The 27,539-nt window shown below is 45.6% G+C and overlaps 1 protein-coding gene across 1 annotated transcript; it reads left to right on the forward strand.

The window, feature by feature from the left end:
• Positions 1-11,591: 11,591 nt before the first annotated feature.
• LOC121461533 (apolipoprotein L3-like) lies at positions 11,592-18,029 on the forward strand. Its single transcript, XM_041672636.1, has 4 exons — positions 11,592-11,753; positions 12,867-12,958; positions 15,310-15,436; positions 15,933-18,029. Exons 2-4 carry the CDS (start codon positions 12,946-12,948, stop codon positions 16,795-16,797), a joined length of 1,005 nt encoding a protein of 334 aa, XP_041528570.1. The 5' UTR covers positions 11,592-11,753; positions 12,867-12,945; the 3' UTR covers positions 16,798-18,029.
• The last annotated feature ends 9,510 nt before the right edge of the window (positions 18,030-27,539 follow it).

Genomic DNA, 27,539 nt, shown 5'->3' on the forward strand with positions numbered 1-27,539 from the left:
CTGCACCATAGCCCTTTCAGTGAATGACCACTTTAGGTGTCCAGTGTCTGTCCACATAGCTCCCTGAATCTTCCAGTCCATGGTCACTTCACCTCCACAGTTCTGCTCACCAGGAACACACCTTCCTTTATGACAGAGACAAACAAGCATGGTGGGTGTCCGTGAGAATTGACACAGCCCATGGTCACTTCTTATAGATGCAGCATTAGTTCATGTGTGGTGAAAGTATTCTAGTAGGTAGAAGTATATTTTCAAGATAGAGATACATTTAAAAAGAACTTAAAATGAATTTCTATGATGTAACAATGTATCTCAGGTGTTAGAAGTGCTCTTAGCAAAAGAAAAGGCTATGGACAGAGACCAGTGAGGCTCACAGATGAATAGAGGCCTAGAAAGGGACAGGGGAGATGGACAGGGTGAAGGAAGGACAGTGCAGAGGAGGAGCTGTGACCAGGTTGTCCCTGCTGAACACCAGTGACAGGCAACAGGACTGTGCCTGCAGCTGCTGCCCCTGGAGGGGTCTGTGTTCAGTTCAGGCATCTGAGTGTGTCCTGTATGTCACCAACCCATGCTTTGCCCATCGGAAAGTGACCTCTGGATGTGACAGTGGTGGTGGTGGTGTTGAGGGTGGTAGTGGTGACAGCAGGGAGGGTGGAGCCCTTGGCAGGGGTCAGGGCACCTAAGGGACCAATGAAATTAAAATGGATCCGCATGTGCAGGGCTGGGACAGTGGAGGTGAAGGAGAGAAAGAAACACGGGTTACACATTTATCACCTTTAATGGGCACCTGGTGCAGTCAACCTACTGTGTACACGCGGAAGCTTAGGTAACAATTCCTCCTCAAGGGAATTTAATTATGAAAAATTAAAACTTCACTTCTAACGAACTTAGGATAAAGTGCTCACCTCAGACCTGTGTTCTTGTTGCTTCACTTGAAACCCAACTGTACCTTCACTTCCCCTGACTTTGAAACGGCTAACACTTAGGAAAGCTATCTCTTCAATTAGAAACAGCAGAAACTGCTGGAACCTTGTCAGCCCGGCTTCTGAAGGCATGCCTGACTGCACTAGATCTCCTCTCCAAGCGCCCTCTGCAGGTGGCTGTGCAGGGTATGAATTCAACACTGTTGTTCAGCCCATAAACACAGTGAGAAAACCCTGGTCTGGGCTGGACTTTGCAGAGCTCTGGCTGGGTCCAGGCCAGACAGTGAAAACAGCCCTGAGCTCCACAGCCCTCTGTGCGGCCTGATTCTTTACTGCTCAGCTTTTCCACAGCAGCGCATTCAGGGCCCAGTGAGTGCAGACAGATTTTATCAGAAGCCAAACAGTTTGTGGTGTGTAGTGTGCAACCCCTTGGGGTCGGAAGACATGGTTTTGGCCTGGCAGGATGGCTCAAAGGATGAAGTTACTTTCCTCCAAACATGGAGATGTGAACCTGATCCTGGAGGACCCCCTTTGTGGAAGGTAAACACCGACACCTTAAGATGTTCTCTGACACCCCTAAGCCCGCCATGGCACCCACTCATTCCCTCCAAAACACATGCACACACTGAGTTAATAAATGAAATTAAATATCATTTATAAAAGATATTGAGGTTATCTGAAATTGGAAGGAAGGAGGAGGCTCAGCCTATGAGCCTCAGCTTCTTCCAGAGCTGGGAATGGGGTGCTGGCCTAGACAATGTCTCAGGTCACCTGAGTCTGTCTGCCTGATGCTGTATAGACTTGGGATGGATAAACATCAGTTACTGCTCAGGAAAAATGGATGAAACAGTCAACCATGTAACAGGAGGCTGCGTGGGACAGAGGAAATGGACAGGAAGTGTTGGAATCCCACCTGCCATAGTCTTTAATGCGGAGCTATGGATGATGTGAGGTCAAGGGAAGCAGGAAACCTGGTGACCTCCAGGGATTAGAGGGAGAGTTTGTGTCCTGAGCAGGATAATGGTGACATTCACCAGAGCCAGAAAGTGGCTGCTCCTGTCATTAGTATTCAGGCATCTCTACTGGCCTGCCCTTGGGGTCCTGACAGGATCCGTCCTCAGCTACAGCCACTAACAGCACCTCCTGTGCACATCTGCTACATTCCCTTTAAACGGTGGGCCTTGCCCACCTACCGTCTCTCTCTCTCCTCTCTCTCTCTCTCTGTGTCTCTTCTCTCCTCTCTTCTCTCCCCTCTCTCTGTCTCTCTCTGTCTCTCTGTGTCTCTCTCTGTCTCTCTGTGTCTCTCTCTGTCTCTCTGTGTCTCTCTCTGTCTCTCTCTGTCTCTCTGTGTCTCTCTCTGTGTCTCTCTGTGTCTCTCTGTGTCTCTCTGTGTCTCTCTGTGTCTCTCTGTGTCTCTCTCTGTTTCTCTCTGTCTCTCTGTGTCTCTCTCTGTGTCTCTCTGTGTCTCTCTCTGTCTCTCTCTGTCTCTCTGTGTCTCTCTCTGTCTCTGTCTCTCTCTGTGTCTCTCTGTGTCTCTCTATGTCTCTCTCTGTCTCTCTGTGTCTCTCTCTGTGTCTCTCTGTCTCTCTCTGTGTCTCTCTCTGTCTCTCTGTGTCTCTCGATGTCTCTCTCTGTCTCTCTGTGTCTCTCTCTGTCTCTCTCTGTGTCTCTCTCTGTCTCTCTGTGTCTCTCGATGTCTCTCTGTGTCTCTCTCCCCTCTCTCTGTCTCTCTGTGTCTCTCTGTGTCTCTTTCTGTCTCTCTCTTTCTGTATCTCTCTCTGTATTTCACCACTCTTGTCCACAGGGACCAGTCTTGCCCCATTCCTGCCCCCCTCTGCCCCTCTCCCCCTTCTCCCTCCCCTTCCAGTAAACCTCCTGTGTGAGCCTCACTGCAGGACGTGACTTCTCAGTGCAGAATTTCCCAGTGTTGTAATTTTCAAAAGCAGCGAGAGTGAGAAAGATGCCGAGCCACAGAGCTCACGTGGAGGGTGTTTGTTGGGGGAAAGGGAATGGGAGGAAGGGGAAGGGGAAAGGAGAGACCAGCCTCTGGGGACAGGAGCACCAGAAGAGATGCGGGGGGTGGGGGGGTGGTAGTGAGCAGGCCCACCTTTTACAGGGGAACATAGCAAACGTGCACAGGAGGAGCTCTTAGTGGCTGCAGTGAGGACGGATCCTGTCAGGACCCGAAGGGCCGTACAGATGCCTGAATACTAATATTTGTCTCACTGACATCCGGGATGCCAGATCCATTTTTAACACAGCCTGTGGTAAACTCTCACGTGCCACTACAAAAGCAGGGTGCCCGGGTGAGAATTTTCCTCTCTGAAGCTAGTTTTAGAGACTCGGGTCTTTTTCCTGTACAAACAGTTAATTTCCTGAGCTATGATCCTATGTTAGTTGAAACCAAGGTGGGGGGTAAATACAGAATATTAGCAGTCTGTTACGTCAGAGCAGGAGACAGTAGATTCCACCTTCCCGAGTCTGCTGTTGGAGCAGACACATTGCCTGCTGTATGAGGCTCCTTTCTTATCAGTGACAACTGTCAATAAAGAAAGTTTGTGGGGAGCATTTCTATGTAGATTTTGGCTATGAGAAAAGGACTTGACTGAATATTTTTCACACCATGGCTTCACAGTGTGGGGGGAGGTATCCAGTTAACCTACAGGAAAAGTCGATTCATACACTGCAGGGATATTATAGAAGGGAGAAATGCCATGAGTTCACAAGATTTTTACAGAATTGACAGTGACTTATCCAAAGCTTGTCCCATACATAGCTCTGCAAAAACAGGTTCTCCAGGTGGAGTGAGCATATACACTACGTGGATAGTCTGATAGATCTGTCAGCTGTCCATTTACTTATAATACTTGTGGGCTCACCTCCTTTCTCCCGTCCCACTCCTATGTGGGCACCATTGAAGCTGGATCCCCTCTTTAAACCTCACTGGCAGCATCCTCAGGTCTCAGCAGGAGTTTTGAAGGTGAGCCACAGGCTCTGTGTCAGTCACTAGAGCCTGTCTGAACTGGAATCACAGAGCTACTGCGGTCCCTCCATAGATACACCTGCCATCCCTGACCTGCATATGTGTGTCAAACTGAGGAGAGTTATCTGCACTTTGTCATGGAAATAGGGTAGTTGTGGTTACACGCCATCCTCTGCCTACAGTTCCTCTACGACCCTCCTGGAAGTTGGCACTTGTGATTTGGGCTCTGCTGTCTCATCTGAGCAAAGACATATAGGCTTCTTCTCGAAATCAGGAGGTTGGCTAGACTCAGGGCTGGGGGCAGTGAGCACCTCTTCTGTTTCCCTGTGTTCACCCAGAGCTGTGAACAAGGGATGCACTTCTCTTCCCTGGTTTTGCAGACCTGGGATGTTTGCCTCTTGAGTGACTTCAGATGCCCCATTTTTCACATAGTCAGTTGTCCCTACTATGTGATGTCCCTACTATGTGATGTCCCTAGAGAAAGGGAGACCAGGAGAGAGGTGGACGTGTTATGGGCACCGAGTACAGTGTCCAGCATGTTTGAGTCCATGGTGTGGACTGGATGGTTGCAGTAACCAGGGTACCTAGATGCCGTGGCTGCAGAGCCCACTGAGGTCCACTAGGTGGTGCTGGTGATCACCCCCTTCCTCCCAAAGCCAAAGCAGGGTTACTTCCCTTTGCATTAAGGCCACACTCCCAATGGCTGCAATTGCATCTGGAGCAAAGGTCTTTTCGGCATCCCCACCTCTGGAGTGGCAGCCACACTGCATGACATTTTTTGTCATGTTACTGGTCTGTGATCCATTTTTTTGCATTATCTTCAGGATGTCCAAGTGAGATGGTTTCTCCTTGTTTACCTGGAGGTTGATGTACTTATTTCTCTCTTTCAGGCAAATCTGTAGACTGTCCTATTGCTCCATGTTGACTCTCCTCATGACTGTATTAATGTTCTGGTTCATTCTACGCTCTGCTCTGAGACTCCCTTCCAGGCTGTCACTCAGCTTTCTGTGGACATTTTAACGATCTGCACCTGACTGCGAATTTCTCACTCTCAGGCTAAACCCTTGGTGATGGAGGGAAAAGAGACAGAGCGGGGGAGTGTGGAGAATGAGAGCAGCAAACAATAACTTTACATTTGATAATCCTATTGGTTCTCTGTGTGTGTGTGTGTGTGTGTGTGTGTGTGTGTGTGTGTGTGTGTTAGTGGTGCCTGGTTGTCTGTGTGTGTGTGTGTGTGTGTGTGTGTGTGTTAGTGGTGCCTGGTTGTCTGTGTGTGTGTGTGTGTGTGTGTGTGTGTGTGTGTGTGTGTGTTAGTGCCTGGTCGTCTGTGTGTACTCCACTTGTGTGCTGTGCCTACAGAGGTCATAACAGGGTGTCAGCTCCTCTAGACCTGGAATCACAGGAGGCTGTGAGCTACTTGATGTGGGTGCTGAGACTGAACAACCCAGACTCCAAATAACTTCAAGGTAGAAAGTATGGTCACAAGAGTTTAATGTCTGATGGTAAATCTTGGCTTGGGCTTGGAAAGTCTCTGAATCCTGAGATTTAAGCCATTACCTCTCCCAGTAGCTCAGTATCCTCAACAGAAAGTCACAGCACTCCCTCCATATTAACACAATCACTGCTGTCTGTTGTAAACCAGGAAAGTTCTGGATAATAAGAAATGATGCTTAAACTCCAGTCCGATGTGGAAGTAAGCGTGTTGGCAGCAGTAGTGTGGATCTCTCAAGAGTGAGGATGGCCACCAAGCTCCAAGGACACACGAGTGGAATGGAACCTGTCCTGACACAAGGGTCAATGGCCAACGAGGTCCAGCCTTGTTTAAATCCCATGCAGCATGGAACAACGCTGACTTGTTCCACAGTCGTCACTACCTGTTGTTGACTCAAACTTCCTGTCTGCAGTGGGCTTTGGCTCCTCTATGCAAGGGGTCATGGGAGCCAGAGAGTCTGCCATGAAAGCTCCTGGGCTTTCTCAGAGGTTCTGTGTGATGGATCTGAGCACAGAGCACAAACGTGAGGCAGAAGTATCCACATAGGTGGGGGGCTACGCACTGTGCCTGCCACCATCAGCAGCGCTGTCCTCTTCAAATATCTGAGACAGGGACATTCTGCTGAAGTGCAGTAGGGGATGGGAAGGGTGTTTGCTAGGGCACTGGGGAGGCTTGGCAGAGCAGCAAGGGGCTGGGGGTGATCTGTGGACGGCTCCCCAGTTTGTGGTGGTGTGTCTTCCCTCCACAGGGAGCCCACCAGAGATGAGTTGGCCAGAGCAGAACTGGGAATGTTGAGCTAAGGTCACTCTGTTGACTCAGCGAGGTAGGCGGGGCTGTTGGTGGAACCCTCCAAGTGTCCATACCAGTGTGTTGATTGGATCAAGTCAGCCCAGGTGAGACTTTCACTTTCCACTTCCCAGCTTGGTCCATCAGGCCAGAGGCTGCTGCTCCTTCTGATTCAGATGTGCAGCTGGTGACCGGATCTACACGCCTAGGCCATCTGGGTCCTGACAAACTCATCCCTGCAGAGACTCCTTGGTAAGCTGAGCCTCCTTGGCTGCTCTGCCTCCTCATCCTCACAGGTTTACCAGGGGAAAGAGGGATAATTGCCTCATTGTAGGGATGAACCCAGGGAACTCAGGCATCATTGACAGCCCAGAGTTCAGAAAAACCTGCAGCCAGGTTGGCATCTGGATCTTTCTCTCTGCACTAAACACAAGAAAGGATGGGCAAACCCTCAGATGGGGTCAGTATGTGGTCTAGGGCTCAGCTCATGGGCTAGGATGCTAGGGTCAGGACAGCAGACTCCTGACAGAAAGCAGATTCTGGGTGTCCAGCAGCTGGGGAAATGGAGAAACTGAAGGGTGTGGAGGAGGGCAGGAGACTCAGAACTCACTGGTCCTTGAGAGCATCTGACGGTGGACCAGGACTGTGGCTGCCTAGACCAGCTGGAGACAAATGCTGACTTGGAGATACAGGAAGCCCGGAGATTGTGCCACCAACTGTCTCTGAGTATGTATCTCTGCCATGCCATGGGGAAACTGAGGACCTAGGGAGTGGCTTTTTCTGAAGAATCTGTGAAGAAGGCTGAACAGGTGGGTCACAGACCTGACCTACTAGGCCTCCTCTGACCTCTGTCCAGCCTGTAGGGGATGGAGGAGAGAGAAATGGTTCCCTGTGTATTAGCTGGGGAAAGGTGTCAGTGTTGGGGCAGGAAAGGAAAATGTGAACAATCAGGTAAACAACTCGCTGAACTGTGTGTTAACCACAAGGTCAAAGATCAGACTTCAGGTGTGTGTGGAGGGAGGGGTTTTAGTCCCTTGTGCCCGTCGAAGAGGAGAACATTCTAGAAACATTGGAGGATTAGAAGAGGCAAGGAGGACAGAGAGGATAATTAAAAAAGCAAGCACTTGTTATCCTTTATTGATGCCATGTCCTCAGAAATTGGTGACTCTGTGTCCAATAAATGTCTCCCAGTGCCCAGAAAGGGGCACTGTGGGCTCAATAGGACAGTACCCACTTAGATGGTTCTGGAACCATTATTGGGCTACTACTCGGAACATGGCTCACACTGGTGCTGGACCAAGACTAATGGAGAGAGGGGCCCAGGAAAACACCGTGTTCAGTCCACAGAGGAAATTCAGAAGCCAGTCAGAAAGAGGAGGCCTGGGAGATTTCAGTGGGTGGAGGATGCAGGCATCTTATGCAGAGGAACAGGCTAGGATGGGACTGAAAAAATGGAAAAGGAACAGAACCAGGCAGAGTTGGGGAGTGAACCACAGCGGGTCCCACATTTAATGGTGGCTAAGACCACAAAGATTCATCAAGCACTATGAGATGAGAAGGGTCTGAGGTCTCTCCACTGAGTAGGTATTACAGAAGACAAGACTGAGGGGGGCAGCTAGTGTGAGGCTTTTCTGGGGTGTCAGCAGTCAGAATGTGTGTGACTCCTCTTGCCCTTCTCAGGCAGGGAACATTGGCCTATGCTTGCCTCTGCTTGTGACTTAGATGCACAGCTGGGGACTGGACACACTGCTAAGGACCACTGTGTCCCATATAACTCAGTTCCATAAGTAGGGAAATACCTACCCATACTCCCAGCTGTGCAGGAGGGCTGCTTGTTGGTTCCCGGACTCCCGGCTAGCTTAGACCCAAAATAATCACACAGAAACTGCATAAATTAAATCACTGCTTGGCCCATTAGCTCTAGCTTCTTACTGGCTAACTCTTACATCTGAATTTAACCCATTTATATTAATCTGTGTATGGCCACATGGCTGTGGCTTACCAGCAAAAGTTTCCAGCATCTGTCTGTGGCAGCTCCATAGCTTCTCTCTGACTCCACCTTTCTTCTTCCCAACATTCAGCTTATTTTTACCCACCTCGCTAAATTCTGCCCTGCTATAGGTCCAAAGCAGTTTCTTTATTCATTAATGGTAATCACAGCATACAGAGGGAAATCCCACATTAACTCCCCTTTTCTGTTTAAACAAAAAGGAAGGCTTTAACTTTAACATAGTAAAATTACATATAACAAAAAAGGTATCAACAAGAATTACAGTTATAATATTTTATATACTTTATCCTTTATGATAACTAAGGAAAACTATCACTATAAATTCTTCAGATCCATTAAAGACTCCAGAAGGATATAATATTACCTAAGTAAACAGGAAGTGCAGTGTAAGCAACTTCCGAAATTCTAGAATTGACAGAGACATCTCTTTGCCTGGACAGTCACCCAAAGTTCTTTTGTACCATTAGGGCATCCATCTTTAGCTTGCCCATATTATCCACCAGACTTTTCCATGAAGCAGGACATTTCAAAGACAGTTCCACCTATATTGGCAGTTTGTCAGTCACTTTCTTCTGTGTTCTGCAGATTGTCTGACAGACTCTTTCATGAAGCAGGAACCCCAAAGGACAGTCTCACTGAACTGGCAAGGTTAGCAGTCATAATTCTGTGGGTCCTACATGTCTAGTTCATCAAGCAGTCCAGGCAAGAGCAGTTTCTTGCCCAAATGGCTAACCAACTTTATAAGGAGCCTCTTCAATGCCCATCATCCTCTTGAAGTAGCTTGGTGCTGCCAAGAGCAGATGTGTCTTACTGTCATGAAAAGTCTTAAGTTCTTAACATTTTAAATGCCATATTCTGAAGGTCTCTGAAAGATTTGAAGAATACATATTGAACAGAAATATAATCTCTATACATCTAGAATATCTAACTAACATAACTACAAGCTTAACTATTATAGATGATTATCTATTAACCTATATTTTTAATCATACCGCTGGGTGGTGGTGGTGCATGCCTTTAATCCCAGCACTCGGGAGGCAGAGGTAGCTGGATCTCTGTGAGTTCGAGGCCAGCCTGGTCTAGAAGAGCTAGTTCCAGGACAAGAACCAAAGAGCTACGGAGAAACCCTGTCTCAAAAATAAAATAAGTAAGTAAATAAATAAATAAATATACATTATTTTTTTAACGAGCTACATAAACATAACTTAATCAAGAGCAGAAGTATACATATAACAAGATTGATCTTAAATTTGAATCAATAAACCAATGCAAATTATTCATATCTATATCATATCCCCATTTAAATGTAAACAAACATTTATAGACAATATTTGGGAATATGGGTGTAGTTTTCTTCATACTGCTTCCTGCTGATTGGGGACACTGTTAATCATGTCTTTCATGGTGTAGCCTGTGTGCTAGGTTCACCTCGGTCAGCAGTTGGACAAAGTAATTTTTGAGGGTATTCATGGTGACCTTTCAGGAGGTAGTAGTCTATCAAACCATATTAGCCTGGAATGAATCCACAGGTTCTCATCCTCTGTGGAAACAAAAGAAAAAGCTCTTTTCCAAAACAACATATCCTTAGACCCAAATTTTGAAGTCAAGATACCTTTATAATATACATGATGGTTTAGTTTAGCAGCCCATACAATGAAATGTCTCTCTATATTTAGTTCCTTCACAGTCAAAAAATACAAAGAAAACACAATAATATACCTAATCCAGACTCTCTGTGTATAATCCATCTTTACATGGATTATTTTCTTTACTCCTTTTAATGTATGATTGTCTATACTCTGTCTCTTTAAAGACTTTATTTTATTTTTTGAAAACCATTTACTTCTTTTTACCACTCTCTATAGACTTTTTCTTCTCTCTCCCAAGCCTACGTACATTTATCCAACACTGTGACCCATTTAGAGGTCTTTTATGAATGAATCTGTTCTATTGTGAATCTGTAATTCTTTACTGTCTAGGAGCACTTCTTAAAATGCTAAGTGCTTGATAATGCACCATTACTAGGGTATATAAGTACTTCCTGCTTGCCCCCCAAATCCAGCATGGTGGAGCCACTTGTGTCTCTGAGCCACATACACTGCCACACTTCCAGGCACACAGCCAGTCCACATTGCCACCAAGCAAGATACAGCACGCTGCTCACAAACCCCATCCAAATCTTGATTTCCTGAAAGAGTCAGAGTTTGTGCTAGCAGCACGGCCCACAGCCAGTAAGTTGCCGTTTTGAAACTGCACAGCTGCCACCACTGAATCAGTAACATTTCACCACGACTCTCTCCAAACATACGTCTGTTCCAGGTTCCATAGTGTAAAATGAGGCCCAGATTAAAGTATCTTCTTCCAAATACTAGAAGTAAGTCAGTGGATATCCAGCCTGCACACCCTGGCCTTAGCCAGGCTCTCTTCAGTCTGTGGGGCAGCAGAGAGAAGGCCAGGGTTGTTCTGTGTGCTGGGTGGGAGAGAGTGCCAGCCTGGAGACAGAGAGGGCAAGGTGCACAATCCTGCAAACAGTGACATAGGCTGTGTGTTTGAGAGATCAAAGGGCACAGTCAAGGGAGGGGCAAGCTGTGTGTTTATACAAACAAAGAGCATTGTAGAAACCTTGGAATTATTAAAAAAAAAAAACCACAAAGTCAGAATCAGCTGTGTGACATCGTGCACAGTACTTTCCCTCTCAGAATCTCTCTCTTTCGTCAGATAAACAAAGTTACTATGGCTGCTTTGTTCATGCATACCAGGACACTGCTCTCCTTGGTGGCTGGATGGTAGGCACACATGCCGCAGAGGCCATGGGAAAGTGGGTACCAGGAAGAATGAGCTTGTCTCTGAACCTGGAGATGCTCAGAGGGAAGAATCCAGGCACCAAATCCTGGATCCCAGATCAGTCAATGACTCAGGATGCAGATGGTTAACATATAAACTGTTTTCACTTGAACTGATTTAAACAACATCCCACACAGTGCACATAAACACAGGCACACACAAACTTCCCAGTCAGCCTTAGCTCAATGAGCTATGTTTCAAACTTTGTACCACAAGTTTCCAAAAGTGTTCATTACCTAACACTTAATTTCTGTGTCTTGGTACCAGTGCACTCCCGTGGGTTCGTGGACTCTGGGTGAGTGGTGTGTGATTAGTCTTGATTGTCAACTTGACTACATCTGGAATTAAATTAAAACCCAAATGTAGGGCACACCTGTGAGGGGATTTTGCTTAATTTGAAGTGGTGAGGCTCACTTCTAAGTCAGATTTAAAGCAGGAAGGCGTGTCTTTATACAGATATATTGAGGAAGTAAGCCACGCCTTCTGCTGAAAGTCTATATAAGGTCACGGAAGAAGGAAGCTGGTGATCTTTGCCTCCTTGGTTTTGCCTCATTAACAAGTCGATCCCTTCGCCGCATTACAACCTCCTTCTTCAGGATTCCCACATATACTGAAGACCAGCTGAGACATCCAGCTTTGTGGACAGAGCAGCGTCTGGAGTCTTCAGCCTTCCATTCGTAGGCAGCCACTGTTGGACCAGCTGAGCCACAGCCCGTGAGTCATTCTAATAAACCCCTTTCTATGTAGAGAGATGGATTCTGTGAGTTCTGTCACTCTAGAGATCCTGACGAGTACAGATTTCACTTCTCCTCACCCCCATTTGGCCTTAAGCAAGCTACTCTGACCTGCACCTCACACCCCAGCACAGGCTTCCATGGACTTGCTCTGATGTTTGCCTGCTGCACATGTAGGTGGCTATGGCCCCACCTGAGCATATTACTGTCGTGGATGGTTGTTGTTATCTGTTCTACAAAACTCTACCATCTTCCACAGCCAACAGCTACAGTGGGGATGTGTACCCAGAGCTGGACCAATAGGCATCTTCCAGAGCTTTAAATGCTTTGTGCATTAAATGACTTTTAAGTTGCATCTCTGTATTAATGTGATTTTTTTTACACCTTCAAATGATGAGATAACTCCACCCCTGTCACCTTAAGTCTCAAGTTACTGTTAGCATTATTGAACAGGAAGGATGCTGGCCCTGAAGAATCTGACCGTGGGTTTCACATTGGGGAGAGGACTTCAGAACACTTGCTATGTCTAAAACTCTGACTGGCTGTTAGGTTTTTTGAAATATTCTTGCTATTTCATTTTGAATTCATGTGAGATTGTTGATCTTGAATTCATGTGAGTAAGAGGTTTGAACAGGGGGCGGGCCACAAACCTGGGATCCTAACACTTGAAAAAGAAAGAAAGAAAGAAAGAAAGAGAGAAAAAAAAAGAAAGGAAGGAAGGAAGAGAAAGGAAGGAAGGACGGAAGGAAGGAGGAAAGTTACCATCAATACAAACATGGTTCCCACACCCAGGTGGCTAGCAGAACATTCCTCTCCATCTCTCAGTCTATGTGCAGGGTCTGTCATTTCTCCACAGCTGTGTCCTCAGCTGACACCTTCTGCACTGTCCCCAGCATGCCATAAGTTCTCCTCCTTGCCTGGAAAGAGGACAGCAGGGCTGGACTACAGGACAGGCTTCTTAAATAACAGTCACAGAGTCCAGAGAGGCAGACAGGCTTTGGGTTCAGTTCTTTTTGTTTTAGGAGTCACCATTGAGAGAACTGTGGGTCACCAGATCCCTGGTCACAGCAGCTGTCCCCATTCTGTCCCACAGGTTGTTATTTCCTCCTGTAGCCTGGACACCTGGTGAGCTGTAAGGATCCTCTGAGTGACACCAAGACCCAGCAGCTGTCATGGGCTCCCCAGGTAATCAGTCTGTTCTCTGCTGCTGCTCATGGCCTAGGACTGCCAGGGCCTCCCTACTGAGGCCTGTTGAGGAGTCAAAGATGTAGGAGGAGAACCCCAAGTGGGAGCAGAGAGTTCTCCAGTCCTGGGTCAGAGCAGCCTCCCTCCTAGCCTTGTCTTGAAGTGCATTAAAAAGGTATCTTCTCAATACCCAGCCTGAAAAATGGAAGCCAGAAGAGGAGGCAGGGAGAGAAGGAGTTGAGGAAGTAAACTCTACACCCAGGAATCACCCTGTACCCAGGGACCACCCTACAAACAGGGGCCAGCCTAGAACCAGGGACCACCCAACGCCCAGGGACCACCCTACAATCAAGTACTACCCTACACCCAGGGACCACCCTACACTCAAGGACTACTCTACACCCTGGGACCACCTTATACTCAAGGACTACCCTACACCCAGGGACCACCCTACACTCAAGGACTACCCTACACCCAGGGACCACCATACACACAGGAATACCCTACACCCAGGGACCACCATACACACAGGAATACCCTACACCCAGGGACCACCATACACACAGGAATACCCTACACCCAGGGACCACCCTACATGTAGGAACAGCCTACACTCAGGAATCACCCTACACCAACCTGATCCACACCAGTCCCCAAATCACTGTGTTCCCTGGCTTCTCCTGGTCTCACATCCCAGAGATCCACCTGCCTTAGCCTCCCAAGGGCTGGGATTAAAGTCATGCACCACCATGCCACCTCCATTTCTTTTTTAAAATTCTATTGGCTCAGTAGACCATTCATTCATTTATTCATTCAATCAATCACTAAAAGCTAGTTTTTAAAACTAGTGTTACTCAGAGTTGGAGAGATGTCCCAATAGTTGAGAGAACTGGCTGCTCTTCCAGAGAATCCAGGTTCAATTCCCAGCACCCACATGACAGCAAACAACTGTTTGGAACTCCAGTCCCAAGGGATCTGACACCCTCACATAGACATACATGCAAGCAAAACACCAAAGTACATTTATTGAAATTTTTTTTAAAGAATAGTGCTACTCACTTTCAGCATATTTTGACCAATGAGAATAGATTTGTTTTGTTTACAGTGTTGTATGATTTGGTCCATCCTGGCAGGGAGACAAGTTGGGTAGCTCACATCATGGCACACAAAAAGTAGACAAAGCAGTAACAAGAAAGGAACAAGGCACCTATCAGTCCCAAAGTCACATCCCAGGTGCCCACCTGACTCCAGCCAGGTCCCACTTCCCATGATGCCTCAGCTCAGTCTTTGAACCAAGCATTCACTCCCAGCACCCCTGCTCTACTTATATCTGGACGCTCCTCACAGACCGCATAGAGAAGGGCGGGTGATCTCATACATATTTATTCATCCCCTGGGGTGAAACTCGGGATTAATAATTAACCATTCCAGTGTGGAAAGTCATGTTTCGAGCTGGAGAGTGGCTCAGTGGTTAAGAGCACTTGCTGCTCATGCAGAGGACACGGGTTCGGTTCCCAGCACCCCTAGCAGGTTCACAGACATCTGTAACTGCTACTCCAGGGAACGAAGACCCACATTGGAGACCATGCACATACACAGTATATAGACATGTATACAAGCAGACAAATATTCCCATACATAAAATAAAAATCAAGGAAAAATCACATTCAAGGACCGTACGAGCAGTAAATGGAAGTGATCACTGGAATCCTCCTGCGGACAAGGGACTCACTTCCTGCTTGTTCTGGCCTGAAGACAATACCTATCTTTGCAAAGCACCATGGTACGACTCTGGTACATTGGTCTTCTCGGGATGACATCACAACATGACACTGGTTAGGTGGCCTAAAAAGAAAAGACTTCTTCTCTCACTGCCCTGGAATCTAATTTCTGCAATCAAAGTGCAGCAGGTTGGGCCATAGTGTTCATCTCTTCCTGGTGGAGAGAGGGAGCCTGTACCTCTACCAGCCCATGGGCTCTCTTATGGAGAGAGGAAGAGAGGCAAGGGCAGAGACAAAAGGGAGCAGGTTTAAGATAGAGAAGGAGGGAAAGGGAGGGAGGGAGTGTCTTCCTCTTGCTATGAGGCACTGACACTGTGGATTGGGGACCTCACTCATGGCCTCACTTATTTCCATTGCTTTGTTTCCTTAATGGCTAGATGTCCAAATACAGTCGCCTGGGTTGGGGCTTTTACAAATGAGCTAAAGCTCACAACTCAGCCTCTATCCCTAGTGACGCCAAAATATACTTCAAGGGACAGATGCTCAGAAATATTTAACCAGTGTCTTCCTGATGTCGTTCAAGTTCTCTAGCATGGTCCTCTAACCACATTCTTTTTCCTTCCCATCCAGAGAGGAAAGGCTTCGTTGAGTGTGTGCTTCATTACCTCGTGGACACGAGGAGCACAGAGGCCCTGCAGCTCCTGCTGACTAAAGAGGAAGCCTGGAAACAGCTTGTGGAAGAAGCTGGTTTGTCCAGGTCACCTCCCTAGGGATGCTAGCAAAGCCACCAGAGCCATGTGTCACTGGCTTTTTCTGGGCAGGAATTCTCTATGCAGGTAGACCAAGTAACTGGGGCTCAGGGTGTCCCTTCTCTGTAAATATTTCCTCAGTACTAATCACTAGCAGGAGACAGGCTCTGGTTGAGGAAGATGGCAGTCACAGGGGACAGGATTGTTTCTTCCATTGTTGTTCCTGTGTCCATAAGAACTTAATTTATTTCCTTCTGCTTCATTTGGGGACCATTAAATTTCGCTGTAAGAAAAAGAAGAGGATGCATGTGGGGGGCTCAGCATATGGCCAGCACGTAGTATGTGCTCAGCAGTTCATTGAAAGCTGGCTTTTGCAAAAAGTTTTGGTTTTAGTTTGTGTGTGTATTGTGTGTGTGTGCGTGCGCGTGCATGTATACTTCCTGCACTTGAGTGAGCTTATCTTACAAGCTCTCTCCCTCACTAAGTCAGTCTCTCCTGATACAGGGCAGAGGAAGCTTCCTTGCATGAAGCTCTTGCTGAGATCATTCCAGATCCAGATGTAGAAGATGAAGACGAGCTCCAAAATGACCGGCAGGAGAGGAAAAGTTTTTTAGATGCCTGTCCTCAAGTGAAATTGGAGCTTGAGGAGCGCATCAGGAAGCTCCACACCCTTGCAGACAAGATTGACAAGGTGCACAGGGACTGCACCATCACACATGTGGTGGCCAGCTCCACCAGTGCTGCATCTGGGGTCCTGACAATTCTTGGTCTCGCTCTGGCCCCTGTGACGGCAGAATTCAGTCTGGGACTTTCAGCCACAGCCTTGGGGCTTGGGGCAGCAGCAGCTGTGACAAGTGTTTCCGCAACCATTGTGGAGAAGGTAAGCATGATGTCGGCAGAAGCTGAAGCCAGCGAGCTTCTGTCAATCAGCAAGGACACAGTAAAGGCAATTAAAGAAGTTGTGGAGAAGAGCACCCCCAGGCTTATTTCTGTATCTAAGAATTCCTTCCGGAACCTGGAAGTCATCAAGAAGAGCATTGATGCCATCAAGCTGACCAAAGCCAAACCTCACCTAGCAATTAATGCCAAGTATCTCATAAATACAGGGAGGGTGTCAACCCAGAGCACTAAACAGGTGGAGAAAACCTTAGGAGACACTGCTCTGGCAATGACCAAAGGAGCCTGGATCACGGGGGTAGCGACTGCAGGTTTCTTCCTTGTGCTAGATGTGGTCGGTATCATAGTAGACACAATGCATTTACAGGAGGGTGCAAAGGCAGAGTCTGCTGCAAAGCTGAGGCAGAAGGCTCAGGACCTGGAGCAGAAGTTGCAGGAGCTTATCTGGGTTCATTATAGCCTGACTCAGTGACCTTTTTCTTCTTCAGTGACGCTCAGAACTGGAGGTAGGCGCTGCCCTAAAAAGTGCCATGGATACATGAGAGGCCCTGACTGGATCCCTTCACAGCAATGCTCCTGTGGCAGCAGTGCCTGCTAGAGAGAGAAGACACAGACTGGGGGAAATGACAAGGTTTAATTCCCTTGAAGTTTAAACTCTGCTGCAATTAGATGAGATCTGTTGAGATGCATTGGAGGGTGCCGCGGACTGACTCTCTTGGAGATCGAAGACCAAGGGAGAACAGGGGTGAAGACTTAGGAGAACCCAGGATTCAGCGAATGACAGACAGACACAACTCTAATGAGATTTGAATCTGCTGCAACTTTACTAAACTTCAAGCATCACTTTTAAGAGATTACAGAAGGAAGTTGGCAGACATAAAAGTTTCCATAGAAAAATGATTACAGACAATTGATTATTCTTAACAAGTCTTGTGGTCAGGGCCAGGTGGGCAGAGCTTTTCTTAGAAATTCATCTCACACCACTCACTAATTGTGCTTTCTCATGGCCCTAAATCATATCTGCCCTCAAGGTAACCAAAGTAACCCAAACACCATTCTCAACTGTGCTTCCTCATGGCCCTAAATCATATCTGCCCTCAAGGTAACCAAGGTAACCCAAACACCATTCTTCAGAATTCCACCCCCAGGGTTTGTTCCAATATTGAATGGCCGACTTCATGTTATCAAGAATAGCCTGCCTTTCTTTCCTATCTAAAATGCACCAGGGGTTTCTCATTCTGGCTAGCCTCTCCATAAATGGTAACTCATGCCATTCCATACATTTTCCTTCATAATTTGTTCATATTCTACCAAATCTCCTATCATGAGCTCTTTCTGTTCTAGGGTATCTGTAAATTCCCCAGAGAGCGAGCCAGAGTCTTAATCATAACATTAATGGCCTGAATCAAGGGAGGGAACTGATGCATCAGTTCCTCCGTATTCAAGGAGCCATTAGGAATGTTTCCTGGTTCCTTGAACAGACTAAGTTTTTATCAAGAGAAAAATAGAACAGAAGAAAGGATAGCAGAGTCAATGCAAGAAACCATCGCCAGGATCAAAGTGAACGAGTTCGTTGAGGCTAATCAGGCACCTCAACTCGAGCAGACCGCCAGGGAACCGCCGGGGGCCAAGCTCCAAGAAGCACAAGCCGTGGATGTGGCAGGAGGGCTGACCTTATTCCAAAATATTTGAAGAATAAATTTATAAACCCTGACCTATCAGACTTGGTGTTTTCTCCAAATGATATTATATGTTTTCTAAATTGTTACTATAAAAAGTTGATAAGTGCCTCCTGATTTTTATTATCATGTTTTAAGAAACTTTCCCTTCTCTTTGTTGCCCTCCCCTCCTGGCCACAGATGCACCCTGAGACATGCACCCTGAGACATGGAGCCATGTCCCCTCCTCCCTTGCAGCTCAAGTGGCCTTCTTCCCAAGTTCTAAACACTGGGCGAAGAGATGTCCTGTGTGTATTCAAAGTCTTTTTTTTTAAAGATTTATTTATTTATTATGTATACAACATTCTGCCCGCACGCCAGAGGAGGGTGCCAGATCTCAGTACAGATGGTTGTGAGCCACCATGTGGTTGCTGGGAATTGAACTCAGGACCTCTGGAAGAGCAGCCAGTGCTCTTATCCTCTGAGCCATCTCTCCAGCCCCCTGTCTGTTAGAAGAACACTCTTGTGTTCAACAGCCCCTCTGTCCTTCCTTGGACTGGAATGTCTGGCTAAGAGAAAGTTTGGTGTGGACGTAACCATCTCCCTGGGGGAACAGAACAGAGTCCTGGACGAACTTGGTACCTACCTGTGTCCTGAGATGCCTAGTACTTGCTCCTCAGTGTCCAAGTTCATAGCGTCCTCTCTACTGTTGTGCTCATGTGCCCATGTTAGTGAACACTGTGCCAGCTGCTCAGCATGTGTTCCTTAACAAACACAAGAGCCATCACCAGAACTCACCACATCTTTGGCATGAACCCTGTACTCTTTCCTCACCCTGTCAGTCTGGCGCTTAGGGACAGAGATTCCTTGATGAGCCTGTGCTTCTGTCTGCCCTCTTCCAGGCTCTCAGGCCTCTCAGAACCACTACATCATAGCCCTTCGAACGAATGACCACTATATGCGTGCGCCCAGTGTCCAGTGATAAGGTAGCTCCCTGCAGCTGTCCAATTCAGGGCCACCTCACTTCCACAGTTCTGCCCAAGTAGGAACACACCTTTCTTTAGGAAAGAGAAAAATAGGCCATGGTGGATGTGGGGAGAGAATTGAGATGGCTCATTGTGACCTCTCATAGATACGTGAACTTTATGGGTGGTGAAAGTAATCTAGTAATTATTATTAATCTAGAATATTTTCAAAATAGAGTACATGTTTTAAAAACTTAAAATGAAATTATGTAATGTAATAATGTATCTCAGTTATTAAAAGAGCACTTTAAGAAAGAAAACACTATGTAAAGAGACCAGTGAGACTCAGACCCCAGAAAAGGAGTGGGAAGATGGACAGGGTGAAGGAAGGACAGCGCAGAGGAGGAGCTGTGACCAGGTCTGTCCCTGCTGAACACCAGTGACAGGCAGCAGGACAGCTGTGGCTCATGGAGGGGCAGGCACGGCAAAGGCAAGTGTTTACCACATGGAAGCCAGGAAACAACAGGGAGTGACAGGAGGAGACACAGTCAAGAAACAGCATTCGATGACATGCTCCGAGTGACCCATGGTCTATATAAGTGTAGCCCACTTCCTTACAGACTCCAGAATTCTACTCATTCGGTAAGTTAAGCCACTCATCAGTCAGAGCCTTCCAGAACAAACTCTGCAAATTCAGATACAACCAGAGACAAGCTCTATTAACACACATGCTGTCTGCTATTCAGCCCAGGGGACAATCACGATGACCTTACACCTCGCCTTCTTCCCTGCTATTTCTCTATGACGAGTACAGTGCTATGGGAGAAAAAAGTGTACAAGATTTAAGAACCCTGACAAGTTTCAGGATGGACTCATAGAGTTGATCTTCTGCTCCCTACTGGGTGGAGTGTGATGGTGGCCGCATTCCATTGCTGTCCACATGACAGAGAAAAAAATAAATACATAAGGAAGGGAAGAGCCTGTGGGCACCGTTTACCATAGAATACTGTCCGCGTACAGGGTGGGCAGTGATGCCATTCCAAAGAAAAATCCCACATGGGATTACAGTTGGGGATCCTCAGGAAACAGATCCAAGTATCATTCACCCGATGGCTCAGGGCAAGAGGCTGAGTGTGGACAGAGCAAGTGTGCACAGTCAGAGTCTTCTCTCCACAGAGTCATGAGCCCTAGCATGGGAGTGTATCTGTGCCAAGTACGACGGTGAAACCTGAGACCCAGAAAAGAGTGTCCTGTTCCAGAGAATAGTAGGAAGGAAGTCAGTGGATGTCCAGCCTGCACCCCCTGGTCTTAGCCACCCTCTCTTCAGCCTGTGGGGCAGCAGAGAAAAGGCCAAGGTTGTTCTGTGTGCTGGTGGGAGAGAGTGCCAGCCTGGGGACAGAGAGGGCAAGGTGCACAATCCTGCAAACAGTGCCATAGGCTGTGTGTTTGAGAGATCAAAGGGCACAGTCAAGGGAGGGACAAGCTGTGTGTTTATACAAACAAAGAGCATTGTAGAAACCTTGGAATTATTAAAAAACACAAAGTAAGAATCAGCTGTGTGACATCGTGCACAGTACTTTCCCTCTCAGAATCTCTTTCGTCAGATAAACAAAGTTACTATGGCTGCTTTGCTCATGCATACCAGGGCACTGCTCTCCGTGGCTGGATGGCCAGCACACATGCTTCAGAGGCCATGGGAAAGTGGGTACCAGGAAGAATGAGCTTGTCTCTGAACCCGGAGATGCTCAGAGGGAAGAAGCCAGGCACCAAATCCTGGATCCCAGATTAGTCAATGACTCAGGATGCAGATGGTTAACATATAAACTGTTTTCACTTGAACTGATTTAAACAACATCCCACACAGTGCACATAAACACAGGCACACACAAACTTCCCAGTCAGCCTTAGCTCAATGAGCTATGTTTCAAACTTTGTACCACAAGTTTCCAAAAGTGTTCATTACCTAACACTTAATTTCTGTGTCTTGGTGGCAGTGCACTCCCGTGGGTTCGTGGACTCTGGGTGAGTGGTGTGTGACTAGTCTTGATTGTCAACTTGACTACATCTGGAATTAAATTAAAACCCAAATGTAGGGCACACCTGTGAGGGGATTTTGCTTAATTTGAAGTGGTGAGGCTCACTTCTAAGTCAGATTTAAAGCAGGAAGGCGTGTCTTTATACAGATATATTGAGGAAGTAAGCCACGCCTTCTGCTGAAAGCCTATATAAGGTCATGGAAGAAGGAAGCTGCTGATCTTTGCCTCCTTGGTTTTGCCTCATTAACAAGTCAATCCCTTCACCGCATTACAGCCTCCTTCTTCAGGATTCCCGCATATACTGAGGACCAGCTGAGACGTCCAGCCTTGTGGACTGAGCAGCGTCTGGAGTCTTCAGCCTTCCATTCGTAGGCAGCCACTGTTGGATCAGCTGAGCCACAGCCCGTGAGTCATTCTAATAAACCCCTTTCTATGTAGAGAGATGGATTCTGTGAGTTCTGTTACTCTAGAGAACCTGACTAGTACAGATGTCACTTCTCCCCAACTTACCCCACGAGGGCCTTAAGCAAGCTACTCTGACCTGTACCACAAAGCCCAGCAAAGGTTCCCATGGACTCACTCTTCTGTCTATCTGCTGGATAATTCGGGGACTGTCACCCCACCTGATCATACTACAGTCATGGGTGAGTGTTGTTGACTGTTCTACAAAACTCCACAACCTTCCACAGCCAACAGCTACAGTGGTGATGTGTACCCGGAGATGGATCAAGGGCATCTTCCAAAATTTAAAATTCTTTGGTCAGTAAGTTACTTTTAAGATGCATCTCAGTGTTAATGATTATTTTTGAACCTGGCATTGAGGAGATGACTCCATCCCTGTCACCCTGACCCAAGTCCCTGACAGAATTACTGAAAACGTATGATGTTGGTCCTGAGGAGCTGACCCAGACTTCACTTCAGGGAGGGGACTTCTCAACACCTGCCATGTGTCAGACTCTGATTTGCTCTTACATTTTAAAAATATTCTTTCATTTCATTGTCAATTCCTGTGAGTATTTCCAGGCTTGCACAGGGGAGGGGCACAAACCTGGGCTCCTGACACTTGGGTGGAGCACGTCTAAGATTAGGCATTTATGAGGCTGCAGGTAAGAAGTTCATGTTTCTCCTAGGCTACAGAGTAAATGTGTGGACAGCCTGGATAGGTGTGTGCCTGCAGGGTTTGAATGAGTCATCAATTACAAGGTCAGACTGCAGTCCTGAGAGTGAACCACCTGTATCGTCAGCTCTTCCCACACTCTCATTTTGATCAGGTCCCAGGAGGAGCTGATGCCTCCGACCCACACTGCTAAACATGTTTTCTTTCCTTCCTCAGCTTCCGGACAATCCCAGTGCAGTGTGTGTTTCTCTCTTTATGAAGTCTTTTCCCACCCCCAAAGACTCCTGAGGACTGGTCAGAATGAAGGAATGAGCGTCCTCACACACTGCCTGTGTTAACGCCCTTAACCCAGTCCTTCTACTCCTACAAATGTCATAAGGAAATAATCTCAAATGCAGGCTCTAACAGGCAATGAGAACATTCTTTGCATCACTATTAACATAATGATTAGGATTACCACGAAGTCCAGGAGTCAGGGAGAAGAGCAGGTGTCAAAGACACACACACACACACATACACACACACACACACACACACACACACACACACAGTAGGGCTGGGAAACAGGCAGGACTCCAGGTCCTGATAGGACAAGGATATTGCAGAAGCAAGGAGGGTGTGGTCCTTTGGCATCACAGAGGACCCCAGTGCATTTACTAAGATGTGGACCTGGTACTTGGCACGGCTGTGGAAACAGAAGAACCATTTATAACACACAATGATGCACACATGTAATATAATGAGGGGGGAATGCAGTTGTGTCTTTAAGACAGTGGAGTTTAGTCATCTGCGAGTGAGATGTGGATTACCATATTCAGGGTTCAAGTCCTCCTCTGCCAACACTAAAAACTCACACACATTATCGAAATATGTGCCTGTCAACCTCCATGACATGGAGTCTCAAGAGTCTCAACCTGATACAGCATGTCCAAAGACTCCTATGTGTGAGTAAGGAGTCAGAGCATCATGGACAGTAAGTGTCCTGGTTTGGAATAGGAACGGCCCCCATAGGCTCATACATTTGATGCCTGGTCGTTAGGGTGTGGGGCTACTTGAGAGGGATCAGGAAGTGTGGTGTTGCTGGAGTAGGTGTGGCCATGATGAAGGAAGTGTGTCACTAGGGGTGGACCTTGAGGCTTCACAAGCTCAGGGCAAGCCAGTGTCTCTCTCTCTCTCTCTCTCCTGCTACCTGGGGATCTGAATGTAGAATTCTCACCTGTAAAAGCACCAGGTCTGCCTGCATGCCACCATGCTCACGACATGAAGATAAATGGACTAAACCTCTGCAACTGTAGACAAGCCCCAAATAAATGCTCTCTTTTGTAAGAGTTGCATTGGCTATGGCGTCTCTTCGCAGCAGTAGAACAGTGACTAAGACAGTAATCTTACGATATTCCAGCCAGTCATTGGTTACACATGCCTTTAATCCCAGCCCTCAGGATGCAGAAGTGTTGTAGAATATTATTTTAAGGTGTGCCACTTTTCTTTATGCTCTAGGTTATTTATTTAATGGTGCAAAGAAGTGTTACATTTGTTTAATTAAGTAAAATTCACCTGTCAAGTTTCAGGAGGTCTCCCATGATCAAACCTGATCCAGATGATTCCTGTAGGAGTCAACAACCTCTCATCTCCTCTGCGAACAAAACTGCAAAGCACTTTTAATTTCTAGTTAAAAAAATACATATTTTGACTTCTTTTTCAACTTAAGGCTTTCCTAAAGTTCAGTTTTGCAGTCAACTCACAATCCCATTCTCCCAGCAGCTGTCTCTTGCCCATCAGCCATCAAAAAATTCAAAATCAACACAAAACTATACAGGATCCAGACTCCCTGTGGATTTCCCATCTTATGTGACTTTTTCCTTTTACTCTCTCTTTAACAACTTTATTGTATAAACTATGCATTTTATGACTATTCACTTTTTCTTTATTTCTTAATGTATGTACATTATAAAACACACTGGAACCTGGTTAGAGGTTTTTCCATCTAGACATCTTTTATTAATTGTCTTTTCTGACTGCACGAGCACACTTTGAAACTGCTAAAATACACCTGGATCCCCCGACCATGGCTTTTAACAGTTGGATCTTCCGTCTTTTCAGGTTAAGAAAGCTAGGGCTAAAACCCACAACCCAGTCATATGTGGGTGATCAAGAACTGCATTGGCCCTTTCTAGAGCTCTAGAATTCCAATGCTTACACTGTGTCAGGCATTTTTACTTTTTATTAATTTTATTGATTTTTATTGAGCTCTACAATTTTCTTTGTTCCTCTCCATGACTCTCCCCACCCTTCAGCCCTCTCCCATGGTCCCGATGCTCCAAATTTACTCAGGAGATCTTGTCATTTTCTACTCCCCATATAGATTAGATCTCTCTTGGCGTCCTCATTGTTATCTAGGTTCTCAGGGATTGTGGTTTGTAGGCTGGTTTTATTTGTTTTATGTTTAATTACAACTTATGAGTGAGTACATATGACAATTGTCTTTCTGGGTCTGGGTTACCTCACTCAATATGATGTTTTCTAGCTCCATCTATTTGCCTGCAAAATTCAAGCTGTCATTTTTTCTACTGTGTAGTATTCCATTGTGTAAATGTGCCACATTTTCCTTATTCACTCTTCGGTCGAGCTGCATTTCGGTTGTTTCCAGGTTCTGGCTATGACAAACAATGCCGCAATGAACATAGTTGAGCACATGTCCTTATGGCACGATTGAACATCCTTTGGATACCCAAAAGTAATATTACTGGTTCATGAGGAAGGTTGTTTCCTAATTTTCTGAGCAATTGCCACACTGACATCCAAAGGGGTTGTACCAGCTTGCACTCCCACTAACAATGAGGAATGTTTCCTTTTCCCCACAACCTCTCCAGCAAAAGTTGTCATGAGTGTTTTTAATCTTGGCCATTCTTACAGGTGTAAGATAGAATCTCAGAGTCCTTCTGATTTGCATTTCTCTGATGACTAAGGATGTTGAGCATTTCTTTAAGTGTCTTTCAACCATTTTAGATTCCTCTGTTGAGAAATTTCTGTTTAGGTCTGTACTCCATTTTTATTGGATTATTTGTTCTTTTGATGATCAATTTCTCTTTTTTATTGATTTTTATTGAGCTTTACATTTTTTCTGCTCCCCTCCATGCCTCTCCCCTCCCCTTCAACCCTTCCCCATCCCCTCCAGCATAAGTTCTCATCAGTGTTTTTGATCTTGGCCATTCTTAAGTTGTAAGATAGAATCTCAGATTTGTTTTGATTTGCATTTCTCTGATGACTAATGATGTTGAGCATTTCCTTAAGTGTCTTTCAATCATTTTAGATTCCTCTGTTGAGAGTTCTCTGTTTAGGTCTGTGTGATGACCAATTTCTTGAGTTCTTTGTATATTTTGGAGATGAACCCTCTGTCTGATGTAGGGTTGGTGAAGATCTTTTCTGATTCTGTAGGCTGTCATTTTGTCTTGTTGACCATGTCCTTTGCTTCACGGAAGCTTTTCAGTTTCAAGTGGTCCCATTTATTAATTGTTTCTCTCAGTGTCTATACTACTAGGGTTATATTAAGGAAGTGGTCTCCTGTGCCAATGCATTGGAGTGTACTTTCCACTTTCTCTTCTATAAGGTTCAGTGTGGCTGGCTTTATGGTGAGGTCTTTGATCCATTTGGACTTGAGTTCTGTGCATGATAGATATGGATCTATTTTCATTATTCTTCACGTTGATATCCAGTTATGCCAGCACATTTGTTAATATGTTTTCTTTTTTCTATTTGATATTTTTTGCTTCTTTGTCAAAAATCATGTGTTCGAAGGTATGTGGATTAATATCCAGGTCTTCGATTCAGTTCCGTTGGTTGTTTTTATGGCAATGCCAGGCTGTTTTCAGTACTGTAGCTCTGCAGTCGAGTTTGAAGTCAGGGATTGTGATGATTTCAGAAATTCTTTTATTGTACAGGATTGTTTTGGCTATTCTGGGTTTTTTGCTTTTCCATATGAAGTTGAGTATCGTTCTTTCAAGGTCTGTGAAGAATTTTCCTGGGATTTTGATGGACATTGCATTGAATCTGTAGATTGCTTCTGGTAAGATTGCCACTTTTACTATGTTAATTCTGCCTACTCAAGAGCATAGGAGATCTTTCCGCTTTCTGGTGTCTTCTTCAGTTTCTTTCTTCAAAGATATAAAATTCTTCTCATACAAGTCTTCCACTTGTTTGGTTAGAGTTACTCTGAGATATTTTATGCTATTTGTGGCTACTGTGAAGGGTGATGTTTCTCTAATATCTTTCTCAGCCCATTTATCATCTGTGTACAGGACGGCTACTGATCTTTTTAAGTTAATCTTGTATCCTGTTACATTACTGAAAGTGTTTATGAATTGTAGAAGTTCCTTCATAGAATTTTTGGGGTTGCTTAATGTAGACTATCATATCATCAGCAAATAGTGAGAGTTTGACATCGTCTTTTCCAATTTGTATCCCCCTTGATCTCCTTTTATTGACTTATTGCTCTAGCTAGGAACTCAAGACCATATTGAACAGATATGGAGAGAGTGGACAACCTTGTCTTGTTCATGATTTCAGTGGAATCGCTGGGAGTTTCTCTCCATTTAGTTTGATGTTGGCTGTTGCTTGCTGTATATTGCCTTAATTATGTTTAGGAATGTTCCTTGTATCCCTGCTCTCGCCAAGACTTTTATCATGAAGGGATGCTGTATTTTGTCAAAAGCTTTTTCAGCATCTAATGAGATGATCATGTGGTTTTTTATTTCTCAGTTTGTTTATATGATGGATTACGTTGACAGATTTTCATATGTTAATCCGTCCCTGCATCTCTGGAATGAAGCTGATTTGATCATGGTGGATGATGGTTCTGACGTGTTATTGGATTTGATTTGCCAGAATTTTATTTAGTATTTTTGCATCAATGTTCATGGTCTGTAGTTCTATTTCTTAGTAATGTCTTTGTGTGGTTTGGGTATCAGGGTAACTGTAGCCTCATAAAAAGTGTTTGGCACTGTTCCCTCTGTTTCTATTGTGTGGAATAATTTGAGGAGTATTGGTATTAGTTCTTCTTTGAAAGTCTTGTAGAATTCTGAGCCTAAACCATCTGGTCCTATGCTTTTTTTGGTTGGGAGATTTTGATGACTGTTTCTATTTCTTCAGTAGTTATAGGTCTGTTTAATTTGCTTATCTGGTCTTGATTTAATTTTGGTAAGTGATATTTATCCAGAAAGTTTTCCATTTCCTTTAAGTTTTCCAATTTTATGGAGCACATGTTTTTGAAATATGACCTGATGATTCTCTGTATTTCCTCCAGGTCTGTTGTTATGTTCCCTTTTTCATTTCTTATTTTGTTAATTTGGATATTCTCTCTCTACCTTTTTGTTAGTTTGGATAAAGGTTTGTCTATTTCGTTGATTTTTCTTAAAGAACCAGATCTTTGTCTCATTGATTCT

This window comes from Microtus oregoni, unplaced genomic scaffold (genome assembly GCF_018167655.1).
Source record: "Microtus oregoni isolate MIOR12 unplaced genomic scaffold, Mior012 000022F_ref0000154, whole genome shotgun sequence".
In the NCBI taxonomy this organism is placed as follows: domain Eukaryota; kingdom Metazoa; phylum Chordata; class Mammalia; order Rodentia; family Cricetidae; genus Microtus; species Microtus oregoni.

Excerpts from the sequence above, each read along its gene's own strand:
- LOC121461533 (XM_041672636.1), top strand. Across the intron at positions 15,437-15,932 it reads GAAGAAGCTGGTTTGTCCAG|GGCAGAGGAAGCTTCCTTGC; the intron begins GTCACCTCCCTA and ends CTCCTGATACAG.